The 12,505-nt window shown below is 42.2% G+C and overlaps 1 protein-coding gene across 1 annotated transcript in view; it reads left to right on the top strand.

Annotated features, from left to right (window-relative positions):
- The window catches only part of tox3 (TOX high mobility group box family member 3), a 99,511-nt gene that overhangs the window by 68,031 nt on the left and 18,975 nt on the right, over nucleotides 1-12,505 (top strand). The window contains exon 3 of the mRNA XM_080435716.1: nucleotides 7,808-8,077. Within this exon, the coding sequence (XP_080291842.1) occupies nucleotides 7,808-8,077 (270 nt within the window). The remainder of the gene's footprint in view (nucleotides 1-7,807; nucleotides 8,078-12,505) is intronic.

Genomic DNA, 12,505 nt, shown 5'->3' with positions numbered 1-12,505 from the left:
TCGAATATAGCCGATCTGCAAGCTTGTAGATCTGCTATTTTCGTGAAAGTTCCCCCCCCCAGAATATAGGGATGCTAGGGTTCATATAGTTAATGATAAATAAGGTGGGCATGATTCTGAGTCTCATAAAACCTAGTGGGTTTACTGTACCAGGCCAATGACGTAATGAAAGTGCATTCCCCTACTACAGGATAGTTTAGATCAGCAGGTCGAGACAGTCTTTTGAATGTGTTTTTAAATTTTTGTAATAAAATGTAATTGCATTTTTATTTTGTAATAAAGCTTGACTTGGGTCTATATCCTACATCAGGCACTGAGTCTCAGAGATTCCTCACATCTGCTTGGCCATGTTAGATGGATCGGGCTTCTCAATTACAAGCCCAGCGCTGCCCTTGTGCCACTGGGCATGGTGTCTGCCAACAGACAGACACGCACGCACGCACACACGCACGCACGCACGCACGCACGCACGCACGCACGCATACGTGTCTCTCTGTGTGTTTTCTCTCTCCTGTTGCTCTCCGTGTCTAGTCTCCCTCTCTCCCTTAACCCATTAAGGACCAGAGCCCGATTCTACTAAATGTCTTCTCCTAACAGTTTCCTGAAAATACTTATGTTGCTATATCAGTGGTGCTCAAACTCTTTCATGTCCAGGACCCCCAAAATGATATGTATTTGGCCGCGGACCCCCATCTCAAAATATGTTGTTCCAGGGACCCCCCAGAAGCAAAGATTTGAGTTACAAATGTCCTAACATAATGTAAAAATAAAAGATTTGCACAAATGTTCCAGATTTTTCAAAAAATAGCAGATCTAGCTTGTAGATCTGCTATTTTTGAATAGCCTAAAGAAATCACAAAATGACACGGACGCGTTCCCGGGCCTTAACGGGTTAACCATACATGCCCACACATCCCCAGCCAGCATCTGGCTTTGGCACTTGGCTCGACGGTAGGCTTTCAGAACAATTTAAATGGATAATCAGGCTGGTGATGTGAAGAAAGTGGATTGTGCATCTCTTAATCTGAGATCAGAGCCCCCCCTAAGCTGCTCCCAGTGCAGAATTAGCCGGGCTTTATGTGAAGTGACACCAGACAGTGTAGTGTGTGGAACACTGACTGTAACACACTCTGCTGGGGCCTCCAACCAGACTCTTCTAGTCTGGCACCTCACCCCCGGGGGAGAGAGCCCTTCACTTTACAGCTGACACCTTTGCGTATAGCTCTACTACCGGATGAGACGCACAAAAAAAATAACCTCCACGTCTCCATTATCAACTCCCCCTTGTGCCTGATGTTAATTTGGATCATCATTAACAATGGGAGGGAAATGTACACAAAAGGCGGGCTTTAGAGACCGATCTACCTCCTCTCGCTCTCCACTAGTGCCCCTCCCCCCACTCATTTTTTGTCCCCACCGTCCTCCAATGCTGTACTGTGTGCGCAGTTTGGCAGAAACTAGAAAGCTCTGGTTCTCGACGCCGGGTTCGCGGACTGCCGAGGGGGTCCAAATGTATAGCCTGGAAACCAGACGAGTGTGCCGTTGCAAAAAGAAATTGCCCTCAGTAGATTTGCCTGGCTGGCACCGCTCAGTTGTGATTGGATTTCAAGGGACCAATCAGGGCCCTGTATGCAAATATGGGGCGTTTTTTTTCACCAGAGGTGAATTTTTTTTATTCGCCCCTTGGAAATGCAGGTTCCACACATAGATTCCAGACTAATCTCTACGCAGTGATATTAGCCTGGCCATGCCAGGCTACCCTTTAATACGGGTTTGTAACTCTTGAGAGTGTTCAAATGGAACCAGGTGGACCCTTACAGGTACATTTGGGTTCATTTGTATATTCTCAGAGTTCAATTAACTCTGAGAATTATGTGTTTGGCCGCCGACCCGGCGTCGATCTACAAGCGAGCTTGTAGATCTGCTATTTTTGAATAGCCAAAAGTATAAAATGACACGGACGCTTTCCCGGTTTGAATGGGTTAAAGGTCAGCCATGTTTGCTCTGGGTTTTTCCTATAAAAACCTCGTCCACCTCGGCTCACCTTCCTCCCTGAAGGTTGTTTCAAATCTCCCCTGGTCGGTGCTCAGTAATTCAGGACACAATGCACCAGTCTATAGGGTCCAACTGGCCTATATAATCCTGTCCTCGATTTAAACTTACACAATGTGATACCACAAGAAAAACCTACTTACATCAGCAAATAGTATCCATATGAGAAAGCCGGGTAATGGAAGTGATGGATTTCCCTCCTCAAAACCATCCTTTTGAGGGCCATAAACATGGCTGAACAAACAGGTTTTTTTTTTGCTACACATCATTCATTCTTCCTCCAGAATTGGGGCTGCAGTCCCGAAAAAGTCGGCCTGTTGGAAGTTGAGAAGTTGCGAGCGGTATTATGATGATCAGACAAGACGCTCATTAATTTATGGCCAGATCTGTGCCGGGCCACGTCCCTTTTTTCGGCAATGCCGTCAGCCCATACATTTTTGGGGACATGTTATCGACATATCCACCTAGAATTGTGATGTGTCGACAAACTATTATTGAACTAACAAATTTGCACCAGGCCCATGTTTGGAACCACTGTTTCCCAACATTAATGGCGGATACATTTTTATGGGTCACGAGTGAATACACCTCTATTTTTTGTTTCCTACATTTAGTTTTTTATTACCATTTCAAAAGATTAAAAACAAATCCCCAAAATTCATAATTTTTCATACTAATGTGTTTTTCAAAAGAATTCCATTAAAACATAATGTATTAATTATTATCATTATTAATTACTACTTACTTGTAAGAAGTACATGTAGAGAAAATAGTGAAACATTTCACTTTTGGGTCGTGAGCTAAAAGGTTTGGGAGCCACTGTTTGGAACTGATGCCGCCCCTTTTGGGCAATTTCAAAATCATTTGACACACATGGTTCAACAGTGTTGCGAAACATCATGTGAGTTTTTGTAGTGGTTGGAGGAACCATTTGGAATCCATCCATCCATTTCTTTGCCCAATGGTTGTTGACTATGTCAGTACATGCTGGTCAATATCTTCAAAACGAAATGAGATGTACAGTTTTGACTTTTGATAAGCTAGGACCAATAACGAGTGTTTTTTTCTAAAGGGCGGGAAATTTACTCTGACTGCCTTTGTAGTTCATGAGGCACATTTGTAGCATGAGGATGGATGAATGTCTGTAGCAGCTTTTGTTTACGGTAAATAAGACTCACGACGTAGGAGTTGACTTTTCAAAATAAAAAAAACGTGACCTTTTAATTATAGCGCTCCCATCAGGCCAGTTGGGATCATCTGTTCTGCAAGTAATGCACATAACTTCCAATCATCATTTTTTCTACCATTCACCATCTCATGTGAATTTGCACAACGAGAGAAGGAGAAAAATAAGCACAAAAACAATAGGATTTCAGCCCCTCAATAGTGTGAGTCTTTAAGCTTTCTTGGTCATATCTTTGCATTCAGGCTGATCATTGCATTTTAGGGAACAGATAGAACAGATAGGAGGTTGGTGCTCAAGGAAACCGGACACATGGTTAGATACCATGGACAGTTTTGTGGAACTCTTCACTGAGGTACATGTCACCTTTTCAACAGGGCAATGCTAATGTAATCCCAAAAATGGGTCCCTCACCACTGCTCGGTAACGCTACACTACTCTAGAGCCGTGGTTTTCAATCCTTTTCATATTAAGGTCCATTATTTATTCGGCATTTGAGCCACCGACCACCATTTGATGAGACTTAGCCTCTTAGACCCAAAACTTAGAATATTTTGTCATTGTTGGATAAGATTTTGTCCACAATTCCATGCTGTATTGATGTTGGTACCATAGGAGAGATAACAGGCAAACATTGATCAAAATAACTATTCTTTAATTAAGTAATGCAGATGTTTAACAATAATTTTACTCTCAAGAGTTAAAGATCTATAAGGGTCCATTTGGTTACCAACTCTCCATCATTTAGCTGGGGACCACCTGGAACCCCTGGTCCTCAGACCACTGGTTGAGAACCATTGCTCTTGAGTGTAAAAATGGATGTCAGTTTTTTCAGACTCCCTCAGAGTTAAGCATTTGTTAAGCATCAGCGTTCAGGGTTTTTGCTGCACACCACTCTGAACACAGACGGGGTGAGACTGAAGGACACAGTCTGTGATAGCGTTCTTCTCCCTGATCACTTCCATGTGTTACTGTCTGGAAACACTCAGCGCTGACTCGAGACAGTCCCTTTTATTTATGTTATAGACACTTATGGTTTGATTAGTTAGCTCTCAGCTGGCATGAAGGTGGACAAAGGTCCAGACGTTTTCCACTGAACTCCAGGATAACATGACAGTAACAGACCCGATGCTAAATCAATCTGTTACTGTCAAATAAAGTTGCACGTTGTGGGTGTCAGGCAGAAACCTTGTATGTCCAAAACTGTTAAAGAAATGGAAAACAAATAATCTGTGGATGTTATTATTTAGTCACAAGCTCTTGATGCTAGATCGCGTGCTCGATTTTTTATCTTATTTTCACAGACCAAATTAAGTCCTTGTCATGTCTGTCTGTCTGTCTATCAGTTCCTCCTGGTACACACAACACCACTGACCACTTTCTTAACACGCTGAGGAATGCTTGAAGTCACAACGCTATTAATTAAAAAGTACCAGAAGGTTTTTTTTTTTAACTGGCAGATTTGACTTAGGGGGCAAGATGGTCCGGTTGAGGGGGGCGTCGCCCCCTCACACCCCCCCTGTGATGCCGGGCCTGAGCTGTAGTATGATCAAGTAGGCCGTTCAATTACGAAAAAGCACAAATGTTAGAATATGGATATAGGAGGTTTCTTTCCCGACAGCAACAATATGATATACTATTCTCTATAAGCCAGAAGAAGTGAGCTGCTCTGATCCTGTTTGACTTTTAGGTCGCTCAGAAAGAAGGGGGAAAAAAAGAAAACCTTGAACAGCTGTGAAACGAGCATGGGAAAAGTGAAACAGCAGCAGGTTATGGAGCAGCCAGCGAGAGCGAGAAAGGGGAATGAGAACTCTATTAGCTACCTCTGCTGCCACTGGAATTCATCAATGCCTGTCAAGACAGCTGCCCTGAGTAGGCAATGAATTAGTTTCAAGTGTCTGTGTGCTAAAGCAAGCACGGGGAACATTAACACTCTCTAATCAAGAGCTGTGTCTGCATATTCCCTCCACTGTCTGCCTGTGGTTTCATTTCTGAGGAGGCAAGAACGAAAGAGACAGAACGAAAGAACAAGAGCTGCCTGGCTTGAAAATGGAATAAAGAAATGGGATTGTCATACAGTAGGTCACGGGTTCAAGCCCCACACTCTGGGCTCATGGCAGGGCTGGCCAATATATCGGTAATATAATAATATATTGATATCATGATACAGTAAGACATGATATCTTCTACTATTTGGGATATTGGGATATTCAAGCCGTATGCTGGTCGTTTAAGCCCTATTTTATCCTATATTAAAATTGGCTAATGGGAGGACTGGCTGGCTATGTCGCTATGACTCAGCCATAACCATATAAGGAGTTCCAAATGCAGCTACGCCCAAATATGGAGTGTGTTGTCTAACCTCAATGTGTCGTCATGGCATCAGGCGTAAACAAATCAGTCAGCTCCATATATTGGCACAGAAGCATGGGACAAGGGCCTGCATCATGGAGTGCTACTGTATGGTACTATCACTGCCAGGCAGTGGTGGAAAGTAACTAAGTACATGTACTGTACTTAAGTTAAATGTTGAGGTATTTGTACTTTACTTTTACTTCTACTCCAATACATCTCGGATCCAAATATTGTACTTTTACTCCACTACATTTATTTGAAAACTTACTAGTTACTTTGTAGATTTGGATTAGTATTACAAAACACACATTTTGGCCATTTGAAAATAGCCGATCTACAAGCTCACAATGCGTTGCGATGCGACGCATTGTGAGCTTGTAGATCGGCTATTTTCAAAAGATCTTTATACATTTTATATGAACTTGTGAAATGGGACATTCTGCATATTGAGTACTTTCTACTTTTGGTACATTTTGATACCAATAATGTTGTACTTCGACTCAAGTAAATTTAGAATTCTGGACTTTTACTTGTAAAGTATATTCTTCATGGCAGTATTGATACTTTTACTTAAGTAAAAAATGTGAGTACTTTTTCCACCACTGGTACTACTATCACTGCCAGGGTGCCATGGTACAGTATACAGCCAATGTGTTCATGGTACTGTAAAATAGATGTCTGCTCAAAGCCATGTGGCTTACTTGGTTACGTGAGGTTGCCATTGTGTTGCAACCTAACGGTTGCCATCCCTCATCACAATAAGTGATGAGGGATTATCTCTGCTAGTGAAGATCCCAGTCAAAAATGAGGCTCAGTTGTGCAAGAAGGGGAAGTGGAAGAAGGCATTCATCAGTCCCTTTTATTGTCCTGCAAACCAATGGTTTTCATGCAATGGCTGTTTGAATAAGGCAAAGCGGACATTAAGCAATTTCAACCTGGAGTTCTGGGCATGTCATCATAGGTGAAAATGTAAAAAAAAAATATATAATTACAAAATAGTTAATTATATATAGTTAAATTCACTCAAATAGAAAATATGCGTTTTTCAAATTGATTAGAATTTATTTAGCACTCGTTGACCAAAAAAAATTAAAAAAGAAACATTGGCAATCGGTGGTCTAGGGCCTCACCAAAATCGGGATGGGCATCAGACCCAGAAATCTGGCATCGGTCGGGTTCCAGAACAGTCCCGTCATCTCCAAGAGGCAAATAAGTAAATTAAGTGTGACCGAAAGCTGTAATTCTGGAGGCAGAAGGATTAGACTGTTTGATGAGCAGATTTACGGGTGCAGGCGTGGGGAACACAAAGGAACACTTCTGGCCAAGTGTAATAATATCTGAAAATATTTCTGAATAACCCGTATTCCTCTGACATGTATTTTCCCTGCACTTCAACCCAACATCTCTCATCCCCAAGATTAAATGCTTTTATCATGTGTCCTCTCTCTACCATGCTGTGTGTGTGTGTGTGTGTGTGTGTGTGTGTGTGTGTGTGTGTGTGTGTGTGTGTGTGTGTGTGTGTGTGTGTGTGTGTGTGTGTGTGTGTGTGTGTGTGTGTGTGTGTGTGTGTGTGTGTGTGTGTGTGTGTGTGATCCATTTTCACTCGCCGTTTGTTCTCCCTCTTTGCTCAAAGTGGACCTTTTAATAGATCTAGGAAATGTTACATCTCTGTGCACTTATAGACAAGTGTGTCGCCACTCAAGCTAAAAGACTCTCTCCTTAAACAAAGTTGTTAGTCCCCTACAACATTGGTTCTCAAATTAGGGTCCGGGGACCCCCAGGGGTCCTTGGGGGGGTTCCGGGGGGTCCCCAGCAAAATGTGTTAATATAGCATCACAATATTTTTAACCACTTTAACCTTTTATTCTCATTGGCTATTAAAAAATAGCAGATATACAAGCTCATAGCGCGGCACCGAGTGCCGCGCTATGAGCTTGTAGATCTGCTATTTTTGAAAAATCGTGAACATTTGTGCAAATCTTTGAATATATATTTTTTAAAGCGAACATTTGTAACTAAAATCTTTGCTTCTGGGGGTCCCTGGAACAAAATATTTTGAGATGGGGGTCCGTGGCCAAATACATATCTTTTTGGGGGTCCTTGACATGAAAAAGTTTGAGAACCACTGCCCTACAAGGACATCCTGCCACTTTTCAAGATAGGACTTACGGCCTTTCATTAAAACGTTTGTATTCGTATGCTTCTTCTCCTTAACAGACATTCCACACGCCCAGCTTGGGAGACGAGGAGTTCGAGATTCCGCCCATCACGCCTCCGCCGGAGATCGAGTCCGGGCTCGGCGGGCTGTCCGACGTGGACTCACCCTTCCCGGGCGGCGTCCCGGAGCTGCCGGGGGGCCAGCAGCACCCGCACAGAGGACCCCTAACCCCTCAGTTCCCCCCGCAGAGCCTGGAGCTCCCCTCCATCACCATCTCGCGGAACATGATGGACCAGGAGCGCCTGCCCATCAACAATGGCTTACCTGTGGTGAGTGTGCCATCTGCACAACATAATACTCCATCAGCACTTTAGGGGAAAGGGAACGTCTCTTATTTTTGCAGCACCAGATGTTGCTCTCTCTGCCACCCTCGTTTGTCTGCGTGGCGGACGTTGGCGGTTAGCTGACTGCCCGCCCGTCCATCAGCGGCCAATCATCCGCTAGCATTGTTGTTGCCCCCGTGTTGATGTATTATAGCCTTACACGAGACTGGGGTTGCTGTGTGTGTGTGTGTGTGTGTGTGTGTGTGTGTGTGTGTGTGTGTGTGTGTGTGTGTGTGTGTGTGTGTGTGTGTGTGTGTGTGTGTGTGTGTGTGTGTGTGTGTGTGTGTGTGTGTGTGTGTGTGTGTGTGTGTGTGTGTGTGTGCGCGCAAGAGAGAGAGAGAAGAGGTGTTGTTGAGGAGGAGGACGTTACAATGTGAAGTTGTATCAGAAAAAAACTACATAGAGTTTCCCGACGCATCGTGGTGTCACCTTCACAGTTTTTGGGTTGGCCTCCTGTTGTCAATGCATCTGGCAGAGCATCTGGCCCTGTTTACAACACAGGAGGCATGTGATCACATTGAGGAGATGTCATGATATTATGTTACTTTACTGTGTGAGGATTCTTTACTTTTTTTAAAGCACCGAACTGACTGAATGATCCTCTGTAAGGTGAGCAGATGTGAACAGATCACAGGTGTTAAGAGTACAAAGTCCACCCCCCCCCCACCCCCCCACAGAAGGACAGTGAAAATGGGACTCAAAAGTGCCACTGTCAGTGAGTGTTGCCATGTCTGCTTATTATAAGTAGAGTTGTTTCCGATACCAATACCAGTATCGGAAAAGCTGCCGATACTGCTTAAAATGCTAGTATCGGTATTGGTATCGTCTATGCCATTCCGATACCACGTAATTTATTACAAATTAATGTGTATTTTTCCGCGGACCCGACCATCTGAAAATATTTTGTGCCCGGACCCCCGCCCATACATGTTTGGCGTTGTTAAAATGTTTTAAAAAATATTCCAAATATTTCCCCCTAGGATTTATTTTGAAAATAGCAGATCTACAAGCTGTAAGCTTTTTCATAGATCGGCTATTTTCAAATAGCCGATAGGTTTAAAAAGTGCTCATGATGACATCGTCGCTTCTTTTGGGCTTGTTTTCATAGACCCTGGTTGCTTGTTTCTCTCGCAAAATCGGGCAACACTGGCCACTGTGTTTCCAGGGGCTCATATATAATTCATGTTGCTTCCAGAGGCCTCCCACCCACCACTATACTGTAAATGCTGATGCAGGATTCTGTCCCAATGTCACATGAGGTCTTCACAACCTTTTATCTGATGCTGTTCTGAATCCTGAATGTTCTGAATATTCACTTTGCTTTGGTTTTAGGAGTTCGGAGTTCAGCTTTTTCTGTATGCATGGAAAACACAGTGGTTTAGACGGGACTGAATATAATTTCAAAGAATTGCATAACATAGAAGATCTACAAGCTCACAATGCACCATGATGATGCGAGGCATTTTGATTTTGTAAATCAGCTATTTCTGTTTCTTTTTTTTTACATGACCACGATTGTACGCCGAAGTGTTAAAATAGAGTTTAAGTTGTGAAGACTCCACCTTAGCCCGCAGCACTTGCCCTAGCCTCGACAACCTTGCAGGCTTATGCAAAGGCTAAAAATGTAATTTAGATAGCATGTTATGTGTAGACAGATGCCAGGTCATTTGTAGACCTGGCATCCTATAGTGTGCATAGTTTCAATGTACAGATTATTGATTTTTTGGGGATATTCTACTGTTTAGACTGATGATAGGTTCTTGGTTTACCTATGATCCTAGATTATTATTTCTTTGCATTTGACGTATTACCTCGTGTTTTTGATTACTGTAAATCACTCTGGATTAAGAGCGTCTGCTAAATGCCTAAATTAATTAATTAATCAGATTAATTTGTTTAATCAATTTTTTTTTTTAAATCTATTCCATTCGTTTTTTTTGTGTCAATCCAGCCAATTCAATATTATTCGATTAATTTAGAAAAAGTAATCGATGGAATAATCAATAAGAAAATAATGGACAGTTGCAGACCTACATAGGAAGCCTGTTGTTTCTTTAATGAGAACTGGCACACACTGTCCTGGTGTCCATTGATACGGATGGTCAAGCCCAGAGAACACTGCACACAGTTAATGGCTGTCTTTATGCTGATAATGCTGTGTGCTATAGATTTTAAGATTGTTGTCTGGGAGGGGGGGGGGGGGGTTCTCAAATGCCACAGTCGTAGGAGCATTGAGGAGGAAAAAATGGAAATGTCACTGGCTGACTAGTTGTCTTCCAGCCCCTATTACAGGAATGGAAGATTCATTTAGGGGGAACAGGAATGAAAGCACACTATATAGTAGGCATGAGCACACAGATGATGGCCGTATTGATGCTGCATTTGCTTTGTGAACCACGTCAAAAGGTATTACATTGTGTCGAGGGAGCCGTGATCATTCTAACTGTATGAATACATGAAATGGCTTTTTAGCCCCTCCCCCCCAAACACACATTAGTCGAATTGCAACCGATGCTACAGATATTTATTTACATTCCATATGGGACAGGGGCTGTAAACATTATTTTTTTTACGGCTTTTTCCCCTGCTTTCCAAACTGCTGGCATGTAAAAATAATTGCAGCTTTTAAAATATCCTCCACCACATACAGTATAAGTGAGCCCCAGCAGGCTTTTTTTTTTGCCTAAAGAATTTTCATTTCATGGTCAGTTAAGCTTTCTACATCTGGAAGAAACGGGAACCATGACACAATTACATTCCTGACTGTTCTCACGACTTTGCTGGCGGATTAGATTTGATGCTCAAACATTATTCCTCTTTAACACCATTTGCATGGCTCATGTCTCTGATTGTGCGGGGACTCTATTAACCCACTTAGACCGGGAGAGAATCTGTGTCATTTTTAGATTTCTTTGGCTATTCAAAAATAGCGGATATACAAGCTCATATGAGCTTATAGATCTGCTATTTTTTATTTTTTATCTTGGAACATTTGTGCAAATCTTTGAATATATATATTTTTAAAGCAAACATTTTTTAACTCAAATCTTTGCTTCATGGGGGTCCCTGGAACAACATATTTTGAGATGGGGTCGGCAGTCAAATACATATAATTTTGGGGGTCCTTGACATGAAAAAGTTTGAGAACCACTGATATAGAAACATACATTTTTCAAAAAACTGTAGGATTTAGAAGACATTTGTAGAATCCCCCAGAAGCAAAGATTTGAGTTAGAAATGTTTGCCTTAAAAATACATATATATTCAAAGATTTGCGCAAATTTTCAATATTTTTCAAAATAGCAGATCTACAAGCTCGTAGCGTGGCACTAACGAGCTTGTAGATCTGCTATTTACTGTGTAGCCCAAAGAAATCTTAAAAGTGACACAAATGCGTTCCCGGTCTGAATGGGTTAAAAAGTGAAGGGAGAATGTGGGGTTTCTGCTCCCATGCCTCGTGGCATTGTCACCGCCGCACACTGCTTCTCCCCCCCCCCCCTTATCACTCATCACACATTGTACCACGAGGAAGGCTTACGGTGGTCCTTCATTTTCTCCACAAATGGGATTGATCCCCAAAAGTCTTAAGAGACAATGCCGGCGCAGAAATCCCATTCATTTCACGTCTTTGTCTTTGCCCGGTGGAGGGAGACATAACTTCTTAGGTGGAAAAATGTAACGGGTGCCAATCCCTGTGTATTGCCGTGGATGCCATTACACAGTAATATTAATATGTGGAGGAGGGCAGAAAGTTTCTTGGGTCATTTTGTCAGCATGCTGATAATGGAATTACATCCTTGTACTGTACATGACCATAATCTCTGTTATTTTCTATGGCTGCGGGGGCAAAGGAATAAACCAATGCGATCTAGCAGTTATAGCAGTTATATAGCAGTTATTTCTTTCATTGCGCTACCGCAAGCTCCTGCTTCCCAAGCAGTTGCTTTGGGTTTTCATCTACATGCTGGCGAATATTTGGCATCTGTGATAGCTCAGCTTAACCCATTAATACCTGGAACGCATCTGTGTGTCATTTCTTTGTATTTCTTTGGCTATTCAAAAATAGCAGATTTACAAGCTCATGTATCGTGAAATCGTTAAAAACATTTTAACTCAAATCTTTGCTTCTGGGGATTCTACAAATGTCTTCTAAATCCTAACAGTTTTTTTTTTTTTTTTAAACTTATGTCGCTATAATATCAGTGGTTCTCAAACCTTTTCATGTCAAGGACCTCCACAATGATGTATTTGTCTGCGGACCCCCCCCCCCCCCCAAATATTTGAGTCAAATACATTTATATACTGTACATATATATTCAAAGATTTGCAAAAAAAATCCACGATTTCTCAAAAATAGCGGATCTACAAGCTCAT

This window comes from Gymnoscopelus braueri (assembly GCF_963280865.1).
Source record: "Gymnoscopelus braueri genome assembly, chromosome: 1".
NCBI lineage: Eukaryota > Metazoa > Chordata > Actinopteri > Myctophiformes > Myctophidae > Gymnoscopelus > Gymnoscopelus braueri.
The sequence above is the reverse complement of the archived record's forward strand: the minus strand, read 5'-3'. Positions and strand labels throughout refer to the sequence as shown.